The sequence below is a fragment of the Salmo trutta genome, chromosome 30 (assembly GCF_901001165.1).
Source record: "Salmo trutta chromosome 30, fSalTru1.1, whole genome shotgun sequence".
NCBI lineage: Eukaryota > Metazoa > Chordata > Actinopteri > Salmoniformes > Salmonidae > Salmo > Salmo trutta.
In genome coordinates this window covers 44,847,135-44,860,355 of record NC_042986.1, presented here as the reverse complement: position 1 = coordinate 44,860,355, position 13,221 = coordinate 44,847,135, and the positions used below count along the sequence as shown (strand labels likewise).

The following is a 13,221-nucleotide window of genomic DNA, read 5'->3' as shown; positions in this document are numbered from 1 at the left end:
GGGGCATTGTCATTCTATGGGGGTATAGCCATAGTAGCCAAAATAATGGAGAAAATAATGGCCTGCTCAGCATTTTTCTACATGATCCTAAGCATGATGGGATGTTAATTTCTTAATGAACTCAGGAACCACACCTGTGTGGAAGCATCTGCTTTCAGTACACTTTCTATCTAATCATTTACTCAAGTGTTTCCATTATTTGACCTGTATATATCAATATATCAGTATATATACAGTGTATATCAAAACATGAATATCAATAAATCATTCAACATACTTGAAGAGCTTCCCAGACCAGCTCCAGGAAGGTCTTGGGTTGTTTAGGAGGGATGAAGTTCTGACCGAATGACTTGCTACGACGATCCAGGTCCGCCTGGTCACCTGACAGACCTGCAACACACACACACACACACACACACACACACACACACACACACACACACACACACACACACACACATATGTTAAGTACCAGTCAAAAGTTTGGACACACCTACTCATTCTAGGGTTTTTCTTCAAGAGTGTGCAAAGCTGTCATCAAGGCAAAGGGTGGTTACATTGAAGAATCTGAAAAATTAAATATATTTTGATTTGTTTAAAACTTTTTTGGTTACTACATGAAACTTCATAGTTTTGATGTGTTCACTGTTATTCTACAATGTAGAAAATAGTATATAAAAAAAAGAAAAACCTTGGAATGAGTAGGTATATCCAAACTTTTGACTGATCCTACACATATACATTTAGTTAATTTAGCAGATACTCTCATCACATCGTAGTGCCATCAGTCTCCTGGTACTCTCTCATCACACCATAGTACCATCAGTCTCCTGGTTCATCACACCATAGAACCATCAGTCTCCTGGTACTCTCTCATCACACCATAGAACCATCAGTCTCCTGGTACTCTCTCGTCACACCATAGAACCATCAGTCTCCTGGTACTCTCTCATCACACCATAGAACCATCAGTCTCCTGGTACTCTCTCATCACACCATAGAACCATCAGTCTCCTGGTACTCTCTCATCACACCATAATGCCATCAGTCTCCTGGTACTCTCTCATCACACCATAGAACCATCAGTCTCCTGGTACTCTCTCATCACACCATAGAACCATCAGTCTCCTGGTACTCTCTCGTCACACCATAGAACCATCAGTCTCCTGGTACTCTCTCATCACACCATAGAACCATCAGTCTCCTGGTACTCTCTCATCACACCATAGAACCATCAGTCTCCTGGTACTCTCTCATCACACCATAGGACCATCAGTCTCCTGGTTCATCACACCATAGAACCATCAGTCTCCTGGTACTCTCTCATCACACCATAGTACCATCAGTCTCCTGGTTCATCACACCATAGGACCATCAGTCTCCTGGTACTCTCTCATCACACCATAGAACCATCAGTCTCCTGGTTCATCACACCATAGAACCATCAGTCTCCTGGTACTCTCTCATCACACCATAGGTCCATCAGTCTCCTGGTACTCTCTCATCACACCATAGAACCATCAGTCTCCTGGTTCATCACACCATAGAACCATCAGTCTCCTGGTACTCTCTCATCACACCATAGAACCATCAGTCTCCTGGTACTCTCTCATCACACCATAGAACCATCAGTCTCCTGGTACTCTCTCATCACACCATAGGACCATCAGTCTCCTGGTACTCTCTCATCACACCATAGAACCATCAGTCTCCTGGTACTCTCTCATCACACCATAGAACCATCAGTCTCCTGGTACTCTCTCATCACACCATAATGCCATCAGACTTCTGATACCAATGCAGGATGAAAGGGGGCCACAAAATTGTGAACCACTGTTAAAGATATGGTATAGAAATGTATTTTAGTTAAAAAAAATTAAATACAAATTACAGCTGTCGAGATAATCTTGTTACAAAATACACTGGAATGTAGTTCAGGCCAGTGTAATACAACATACAAAATACTCAGAAGTAATTAAAATACGTATTGCAAATACATGAAACGTACAGAGCATTAGTAAAGTATTCAGACCCCTTCCCTCTTTCAACATTTAGTTACGTTACAGCCTTATTCTAAAATGGATTAAATTATTTATTTTCCTCATCAACAGACAATACCTCATAATGTCAATGCGAAAACAGGTCTTTAGAAATGTTAACAAATGTATTCATTTTTTAAATCTGAAATACCTTATTTACAAAAATATTCAGACCCTTTGCTATGAGACTCTAAATTGAGCTCAGGTGCATCCTGTTTCCATTGATCATCCTTGAGATGTTTCTACAACTTGATTGGAGTCCACCTGTGGTAAATTCAATTAATTGGACATGATTTGGAAAGGCACACACCTGTCTATACAAGGTCCCACAGTTGACAGTGCATGTCAGAGCAAAAAACCAAGTCATGAGGATGAAGGAATTGTCCGTAGAGGTCCCAAGACAGGATTGTGTCGAGGCACAGATCTGTGGAAGGGTTCCAAAAAAATGATGCAGCATTGAAGGGCCCCAAGAACACAGTGACCTCCATCATTACTGAATGTAAGAAGTTTGACTCTTCCTAGAGCTAACCGTCTGTCCAAACTGAGCAATCGGGGGAGAAGGGACTTGGTCAGGGAGGTGACCAAGAACCCGATGGTCACTCTGACCTTCCAGAAGGACAACCATCTCTGCAGCACTCCACCAATCAGGCCTTTATGGTAGAGTGGCCAGACAGAAGCCACTCCTCAGTAAAAGACACATGAAAGCTCACTTGGAGTTTGCCAAAAGGCACCTAAAGGACTATCAGACCATGAGGAACAAGATTTTATGGTCTGATGAAACGAAGATTGAACTCTTTTGCCTGAATGCCAAGCGTTGTGTCTTGCACCATCCCTACTGTGAAGCATTCTGGTGACAGCATCATGCTGTTGGGATGTTTTTCAGCAGCAGGGACTGGGAGATTAGTCAGGATTGAGGGGAATATGAACGGAGCGAAGTACAGAGAGATCCTTAATGTCCTTCAGTGGCCCAGCCAGAGCCCGGACTTGAACCCGACCTAACATCTCTGGCGGGACCTGAAAATAGCTGTGCAGCGTGGCTCCCCATCCAACGAGAAACTCCCCAAATACAGGTGTGCCAATACAGGTGTGCCAAGCTTGTAGCGTCATACCTAAGAAGACTCAAGGCTGTAATTGCTGCCAAAGGTTCTTCAACAATGTACTGAGTAAAGGGTCTGAATATTTATGTAAATGTAATATTTCATTTTTTTTTCTCATTTTTAATACATTTGCAAAAATGTAAAAAAAAAAGTGTTTTCTTTGTCATTATAAGGTTTTCTGTGTAGATTGATAAGGGGAAAAAAAACAATGTAATCCATTTTAGAATAAGGCTGTAACGTAACAAAATGTGGAAAAAGTCAAGTGGTCTGAATACTTTCCAAAGGGACTGTAAATATCTGTTCCAATACTCTGGATGTAAGATAGGTGTAATGAAACTACCAAAATCACATATGAGAGAGAGAGAGAGAGAGGAGTTGAACAATAATTTGTTGAGTGATCATTACTGTGTACATATTCTGTCCCTCCCTTCTTCCCTCTCTTTTTACCCCATTTATTTCTGCCTCTCTTCCTCACACACCCTCTTTCTACCTTCCTCCCTCCACTGCACTCCCCCTTTCTGTTTCTCCCTTTCTCTCTCAATCTCCCCTTGATATGTCCTTGACAATGCGGCAAGCTATTCTAGCACTCCTCCCCCTCTCTCCCTCCCACTATCTCTCCCTCTCTTTACTTCCTCCCTCCCTCTCTCTCTCTCTCGCTCTCTCTCTCTCTCTCCTGTCTTTTTCTCTCTCAGTCCTCCCCCTTTCTTTCTCTTAGATCTCTGTAATGGTGTCAAAACTGCAGTAGTGAGTATGTGTGTAATTATGTATTGGTATTACAGTTCCCATGGTGAGAAGACTCCTGTTCCCGGGTGCTGTGGTAAAGAGACGTTAGTTCTTCAGTGTATCAACTCTTCAAACTGTTGGACAAACAATCTCTTGGAAGTTTACCTCTACCGAACAATTTAAAGGGCTATTTTCACTGGGTATCTCGCGGACTAATTCACAAACTCTTTTACCAACTCTCTCACTAGCTAGATTTCCATCCAACAGATTTTAATGTGAATATCCTAAAATCCACATTTTCTGTACTGCTATTCAGAGACGGCCTGTTGGCCTCTGGACAAATATGCTTGTAGTTGGACCTGATTCGACAGGACAAATATGCTTGTAGTTGGACCAGATTCGACAGGTAGGATCGGCCTCTGCCTGAAATACTCAAATCAATGAAATTGACTGACAGAGAGTGTGTGTGTGTGTGTGTGTCTGTCCATGGTGTTCTGCTAGAGTAAGGTTGTTCAGTGTTGATCATCTGATACTGTCAGCTTGCCTGAGATCAATCCCACAGGCCAAACAACACACAAACACACACAGACACACATACCCTCCCTACCACCTTACCGTCAATAGTGTTGGTGAGCAGTTTAGTGGCCAGGCCCTCTGAGTCTCCGTACGCCTCCTGTATCTTCTGGATGGCCTCCCCTCCCCGGAGCTCCATCAGATCCCTGAGCTCCTCCACCGTCACCCCAAAATCTCCCCCTGCAGCGTTGTTACCCTCCTCCTTCCCACCTCCACCACGGCTCCGGCCTTTAGGGTAGAACTCAACAGCACTGTTAGCCATCTCTCCCATGGTGGCAGTGGTAGACATTCTGACAGCCTGGTTTGGTCCTCTTCTCTCTCTGTGGTCTCTATTTCCCTTCTCTGGAGAGGTTTCACTCACTCATCTGGAACACACGAGTCCAGACTTGCTCTCTCTCCCTCTCTCTCTCTCCCTCTCTCTCTCTCTCTTAGAGCAGAGCGAGTGTTTCTGCTTTTTTATACCAGCCTGTCACCAAGCGCTGGTCCTTCCTTCTTCTTTCAAGAGTCCTTAGAAACAAGTCTTAAACACAGACTTCATTAGCTAACCAGTAGGGTCAGGGGTGAGGGGTCAGGGTTTTAACCAGGGACCAGTCAGCAACATCTCAGAAACCGCTGACTCACTTCTTCTTCTAGTATTTTGTTATCCCAATCCGAGGGATGAGGAGGGCTGACTCCAGCGTTCTCCCAATCCGAGGGATGAGGAGGGGTGACTCCAGTGTTCTCCCAATCAGAGGGATGAGGAGGGGTGACTCCAGCGTTCTCCCAATCCGAGGGATGAGGAGGGGTGACTCCAGCGTTCTCCCAATCTGAGGGATGAGGAGGGGTGACTCCAGCGTTCTCCCAATCAGAGGGATGAGGAGGGGTGATTCCACCGAGGGATGAGGAGGGGTGACTCCAGCGTTCTCCCAATCAGAGGGATGAGGAGGGGTGACTCCAGCGTTCTCCCAATCAGAGGGATGAGGAGGGGTGACTCCAGCGTTCTCCCAATCAGAGGGATGAGGAGGGGTGACTCCAGCGTTTCTGCCTGTGTCCTTGGCGACTCCACTCTTCGCTCTTCCCTCGCTTATGAAGGGGTGGAGGGATAGAGAGAAGGACTAGTGATAGAGCAGACAGGAACCTGGAAAGAAAGAAAGAAAGAAAGAAAGAAAGAAAGAAAGAGAGAGAATTAGAAGAACTCATCTCTACAACTAGCAACACACCTGCAACTTGATGTCAATTGTTTTATGCAACAGCCAATCAAAATGAAGACCTTGGTCACCTGAGCCACTCCAATCTTCAGAACGAGTTCACTTTATTCATGAACTTGTTCTAGTTTAGCTTTATATTCCATTTAACCATTCCCCTTTCTCACCATCTTTATATTCCATTTAACCATTCCCCTTTCTCACCATCTTTATATTCCATTTAACCATTCCCATTTCTCTCCATCTACCTTATTCTGGTTTGTAGCTCTTTCCTCCCTCATTCTCTCAGTCTCCTCCACGTCTCCCTCTCTGTGTCCTGGCTGAGGCCAGCTGTACTCCTGTAGCCCTACTTTCAGACTGGCATCTACAGGGTCACCCCTGCCTTGTCCTGAATCTGGGCTTCTCTCCCTCCCTGGCTGGGTCCTGTCCTATTTAGTCGGCTTATATGCAATATTAGAACGTTTTTCAGTAGCCTATACGCACGTCAACGTATAAAAACGGACTATGCTTTTAATGCCAAGATGTCCTACTCCTTTGGCCTTTCCATGTAGTGGGGTGGTTGTATACCATTCAGGAGGTGAATCTACATTTCAGAGCAACAACAGATGACACACGTCCACACTATGGTTGACCTGTAGCATGGTCATATTTATAGCTCACTTTATCCTCTGAGATCTAGAAATCTCTGGCTGCTATAGGCTAGTTAGGGGGATAAGGTCTAGCTAGAAGCTAGGGGCTAGAAGATGTTTCTGGAATGGTCCTGTGTTTTAAATACTACCCAGGTTGTTTCTGTTTGGTGGCCTATATAGACATTGATATGTTGCCCATTTATTTACAACATACAGTGAATTCGGAAAGTATTCAGACCACTTCACTTTTTCTACACTTTCTTACGTTACAGCCTTACCCTAACCCTATTCTAAAATGGATTCAATAAAACAATGTCCTCATCAATCTACACACAATACCCCATAACGACACAATACCCCATAACGACACAATACCCCATAACGACACAATACCCCATAACGACACAATACCCCATAATGACTCAATACTCAATAACCCATAATGACACAATACCCCATAATGACACAATAACCCATAATGACTCAATACCCCATAATGACTCAATACCCCATAATGACTCAATACCCCATAATGACACAATACCCCATAATGACTCAATATCCCATAATGACTCAATTACCCATAATAACTCAATACCTCATAATGAGTCAATAACCCATAATGACTCACTACTCAATACCGCATAATGACTCAATACCCCATAATGACTCAATACCCCATAATGACTCAATAACCCATAATGACTCAATACCCCATAATGACTCAATAACCCATAATGACTCACTACTCAATAACCCATAATGACTCAATACCCCATAATGACTCAATACCCCATAATGACACAATAACCCATAATGACTCAATACCCCATAATGACTCAATACCCCATAATGACTCAATACCCCATAATGACTCACTACTCAATAACCCATAATGACTCACTACTCAATAACCCATAATGACTCACTACTCAATAACCCATAATGACTCACTACTCAATAACCCATAATGACTCAATACCTCATAATGACTCAATACCCCATAATGACACAATACCCCATAGTGACTCAATACCCCACAATGACTCAATACCCCATAATGACTCAATAACCCATAATGACTCAATAACCCATGATGACTCAATACCCCATAATGACTCAATACCCCATAATGACTCAATACCCCATAATGACTCAATACCTCATAATAACATAATAACATAATAAACCATAATGACACAATACCCCATAATGACTCAATACCCCATAATGACACAATACCCCATAATGACTCAATACCCTATAATGACTCAATACCCCATAATGACTCAATACCTCATAATAACATAATAACACAATAAACCATAATGACACAATACCCCATAATGACACAATACCCCATAATGACTCAATAACCCATAATGACTCAATACCCCATAATGACACAATAACCCATAATGACTCAATACCCCATAATGACTCAATACCCCATAATGACTCAATATCCCATAATGACTCAATAACCCATAATGACACAATACCCCATGATGACTCAATACTCCATAATGACTCAATACCCCATAATGACTCCATACCCCATAATGACTCAATACCCCATAACGACACAATACCCCATAATGACTCAATAACCCATAATGACACAATACCCCATAACTTCACAATACCTCATAACGACACAATACCCCATAACTACACAATACCCCATAACGACACAATACCCCATAACTACACAATACCCCATAACGACACAATACCCCATAATGACACAATACCCCATAATGACACAATACCTCATAATGACTCAATAACCCATAATGACTCAATACCCCATAATGACTCAATAACCCATAATGAGTCGGCTTGTATGTAATATTAGAACGTTTTTCAGTAGCCTATACGCATATACCCCATAACTATCCTTCCCTGTGGCTCAGTTGGTAGAGCATGGTGTTTGCAATGGTGTTTGCAATGCCAGGGTTGTGGGTTTGATTCCCATGGGGGGCCAGTACGAGAAAAAAAAAATGTATGAAATGAATTGAAATGTATGCATTCACTACTGTAAGTCGCTCTGGATAAGAGCGTCTGCTAAATGACTAAAATGTAAATGTAAAAAATGTTTGCACATTTACAAAAAACTAAAACAGAAACACCTTATTTACATAAGTATTCAGACCGTTTGCTATGAGACTCAAAATTGAGCTCAGGTGCCTCATGTTTCCACTGATCATCCTTGAGATTTTTCTACAACTTGATTGGAGTCCACCTGGGATAAATTCAATTGATTGGACGTGATTTGGAAAGGCACACACCTAAGGTCCCACAGTTGACAGATCTGTGGAAGGGTACCAAAAATATTCTGCAGCATTGAAGGTCCCCAGGAACACAGTGACCTCCAGTTGTATAAAATACTTGAAAGTACTACTTAAGTCATTTTTGGGGGTATCTGTACTTTACTATACTATTGATATTTTTGACAACTTTTACTTTTAGTTCACTACATTCCTGAGGAAAACAAGGTACTTTTTACTCCATACATTTTCCCTGACAGCCAAAAGTACTTGTTACATTGTGAATGCTTAGCAAGACAGGAAATTGGTCCAATTCACGCACTTATCAAGAGAACATCCTTGGTCATACGTACTGCCTCTGATCTGGATGACTCACTAAGTACATGCTTCGTTTGTAAATTATATCTTAGTGTTGGATCGTGCCCCAGGCTATACGTCAATTACAAAAACAAAAACATTTGTATGTCTGGTTTGCTTAATATAAGAAATATTGAATTATTTATACTTTTACTTTTGATGTTCAGTACATTTTTTCAATTGCATTTACTTTTAATACTTAAGTGTATTTAAAAGCAAATACTTTTTGACTTTTACTCAAGTAATATTTTACTGGGTGACTTTCACTTTTACTTGAGTCATTTTCTTTTAAGGTATCTTTACTTTTATTCAATTATGACAATTGGGTACTTTTTCCACCACTGGTGGCTTCCATCATTCTTAAATGGAAGAAGTTTGGAACCACCAAGACTCTTCCTAGAGCTGGCCGCCCGGCCAAACTGAGCAATCGGGGGAGAAGGGCCTTGGTCAGGGAGGTGACCAAGAACCCGATGGTCTCTCTAACAGAGCTCTAGAGTTCCTCTGTGGAGATGGGAGAACCTTCCAGAAGGACAACCATCTCTGCAGCACTCCACCAAACAGGCCTTTATGGTAGAGTGGCCAGACAGAAGCCACTCCTCAGTAAAAAGGCACATGACAGCCCGCTTGGAGTTTGTCAAATCAAATCAAATTTAATTTGTCACATGCGCCGAATACAACAAGTGTAGACCTTACAGTGAAATGCTTACTTACAAGCCCTTAACCAACAATGCAGATTTAAGAAAACACACAAAAAAAACATTTGTATTAAAAAGTAAGAGATAAGAATAACAAATAATTCAACAGCAGCTAATAACAATAACGAGGTTATATACAGGCAGTACCGGTACAGAGTCAATGTGGAGACTATATACAGGGGGTACCGGTACAGACTCAATGTGGAGGCTATATACAGGGTGTTACAGTACAGAGTCAATGTGGAGACTATATACAGGGGGTACCAGTACAGAGTCAATGTGGAGGCTATATACAGGGTGTTACGGTACAGAGTCAATGTGGAGGCTATATACAGGGTGTTACGGTACAGAGTCAATGTGGAGGCTATATACAGGGGTACCGGTACAGACTCAATGTGGAGGATATATACAGGGGGTACCGGTACAGAGTCAATGTGGAGACTATATACAGGGGGTACCGGTACAGAGTCAATGTGGAGGCTATATACAGGGGGTACCGGTACAGAGTCAATGTGGAGGCTATATACAGGAGGTACCGGTACAGAGTCAATGTGGAGGCTATATACAGGGGGTACCGGTACAGAGGCAATGCAAATAGTCTGGGTAGCACTTTGATTAGATGTTCAGCAGTCTTATGGCTTGGGGGTAGAAGCTGTTTAGAAGCTTCTTGGACCTAGACTTGGCACTCCGGTACCACTTGCCGTGCTGTAGCAGAGAGAACAGTCTATGACTAGGGTGGCTGGAGTCTTTGAGGATTTTTAGGGCTTTCCTCTGATACCACCTGGTATAGAGGTCCTGGATGGCAGGAAGCTTGGCCACGGCAATGTACTGGGCTGTTCGCACTACCCTCTGTAGTGCCTTGCGGTTGAAGGCCGAGCAGTTGCCATACCAGGCAGTGATGCAACCAGTCAGGATGCTCTCGATGGGGCGGCCCGTCAGGAAGTCCAGGATCCAGTTGCAGAGGGAGGTGTTTAGTCCCAGGGTCCTTAGCTTAGTGATGAGCTTTGAGGGTGCTATGGTTTTGCACGCTGAGCTGTAGTTAATGAATAGCATTCTCACATAGGTGTTCCTTTTGTCCAGGTCTGAAAGGGCAGTGTGGAGTGCAATAGAGATTGCATCATCTGTAGATCTGTTGGTGTGGTATGAAAATTGGAGTGGGTCTAAGGTTTCTGGGATAATGGTGTTGATGTGAGCCATGACCAGCCTTTCAAAGCATTTCATGGCTACAGACGTGAGTGCTACGGGCGGTAATCATTTAGGCAGGTTACCTTAGCGTTCTTGGGCAAGGACTATGGTGGTCTGCTTGAAACATGTTGGTATTACAGACTCAGACAAGGAGAGGTTGAAAATGTCAGTGAAGACACTTGCCAGTTGGTCAGCACATGCTCGGAGTACACGTCCTGGTAATCTGTCTGGCCCTGTGGCCTTGTGGATGTTGACCTGTTTAAAGGTCTTACTCATATCGGCTGCTGAGAGCGTGATCACACAGTCTTCCGGAGCAGCATATGCTCTCATGCATGTTTCAGTTTTACTTGCCTCGAAGCGAGCATAGAAGTTATTTAGCTCGTCTGGTAGGCTCGTGACAATGTGCAGCTCTCGGCTGTGCTTCCCTTTGTAGTCTGTAATAGCCAATGTAGTACGATTCAATCTTAGTCCTCTCTTGACGCTTTGCCTGTTTGATGGTTCGTCGGAGGGCATAGCAGAATTTCTTCTAAGCTTCTGGGTTAGAGTCCTGCTCCGTGAAAGCAGCAGCTCTACCCTTTAGCTCCGTGCGGATGTTGCCTGTAATCCATGGCTTCTGGTTGGGGTATGTACCACCAGGTCACTGTGTACCACCAGGTCACTGTGGGGACGACGTCATCGATGCACTTATTGATGAAGCCAGTGACTGATGTGGTGTATTCCTCAATGCCATCGGAAGAATCCCGGAACATATTCCAGTCTGTGGTAGCAAAACAGTCCTGTAGTTTAGCATCTGCTTCATCTGACCACTTTTTTACAGACCGAGTTACTGGTGTTTCCTGCTTTAATTTTTGGTTGTAAACAGGAATCAGGAGGATAGAATTATGGTCAGATTTGCCAAATGGAGGGTGAGGGAAAGCTTTGTACGCGTCTCTGTGTGTGGAGTAAAGATTGTCTTGAATTGTTTTCCCTTTGGTTGCACATTTAACATGCTGATAGAAATTAGGTAAAGCTGATTTAAGTTTCCCTGCATAAAATTAGATAGTGTGGTCTACAGCTTATCATGAGATACTCTACCTCAGGCGGACAAAATCTTGAGACTTCCTTAGCTATAGTGCACCAGCTGTATAGTGTACGACCCTAAGAACAAAGCCAAGACAATGCAGCAGTGGCTTCGGGACGAGTCTCTGAATGTCCTTGATTGGCCCAGCCAGAGCCCGGAGCACGGAGTCCCCATCCAATCTGACAGAGCTTGAGAGGATCTGCAGAGAAGAATGGGAGAAACTCCCCAAATACAGATGTGATATTTCAGATTTGTATTTTTTATACATTTGCTAAAATTTCTAAAAACTGTTTTTGCTTTGTCAAGGGGGTCTGAATACTTTCTGAATGCACTATATATCTGGTATATACATATATGACTGATATACGTATAGCTGATATACAATATATATATATATATAACAATAATGTACAATACGATATACCAGTCAAAAGCTGTCATCAAGGCAAAGGTTGGCTACTTTGAATAATCAAACATTTTCAATATATTTGGACTTTTTTGGTTACTTCATGATTCCATATGTGTTATTTCATAGTTTTGATGTCTTCACTATTATTCTACAATGTAGAAAATAGTAAAAAATAAAGATAATCCCTTGAATGAGTAGGTGTGTCCAAACTTTTGACTGGTACTGTACATATAATTGATAAACTGATATGGATACAGCTGGTATATAAATATATAGCTGATATACAGTATTAGTCAACAGTGGGGACACTGTCTGTGATTTATTTAGAATTCAAGGCACACTTAACCAGCATGGCTACCACAGCATTCTGCAGTAATACACCATCCCATCTGGTTTGCGCTTAGTGGGACTATCTTTTGTTTTCAATAGGACAATGACCCAGACTGTGTAAGGGCTATTTGACCAATGCGAGTGATGGAGTGCTGCATCAGATGATCTGGCCTCCACATTCACCCGACCTCAACCCAATTGATATGGTTTGGGATGAGTTGGACCGCAGAGTGAAGGAAAAGCAGCCAACAAGTGCTCAGCATATGTGTGAACTCCTTCAAGACTTTTGGAAAAGCATTCCAGGTGAAGCTGGTTGAGAGAATGCCAAGAGTGTGCAAAGTTGTCATCAAGGCAAATGGTGGCTACTTTGAAGAATCTCAAATCTCAAATATATTTTGACTTGTTTAAGACTTTTTTTGGGTACTACATGATTCCATATGTGTTATTTCCTAGTTTTGATGTCTTCACTATTATTCTACAATGTAGAAAATAGTAAGAAAATTAAGAAAAACCCTGGAATGAGTAGGTGTCTCGAAACCTTTGACTGGCACTGTATATATTACTGATATACATACAGCTGGTATATAAATATATAGCTGATATACATACAGCTGGTATATAAATATATAGCTGATATACATACAGCTGGTATATAAATATATAGCTGATA

The 13,221-nt window shown here is 42.4% G+C and overlaps 1 protein-coding gene across 1 annotated transcript in view; it reads right to left on the bottom strand.

The window, feature by feature from the left end:
- Positions 1-13,221, bottom strand: part of LOC115168795 (plasma membrane calcium-transporting ATPase 3) — a 154,777-nt gene that overhangs the window by 129,922 nt on the left and 11,634 nt on the right. The window contains exons 2-3 of the mRNA XM_029724351.1: positions 4,475-5,549; positions 278-390 (exon numbers count right to left, since the gene is read on the bottom strand). Coding sequence (XP_029580211.1) covers positions 278-390; positions 4,475-4,721 — 360 coding nt within the window. The 5' untranslated portion in view covers positions 4,722-5,549. The remainder of the gene's footprint in view (positions 1-277; positions 391-4,474; positions 5,550-13,221) is intronic.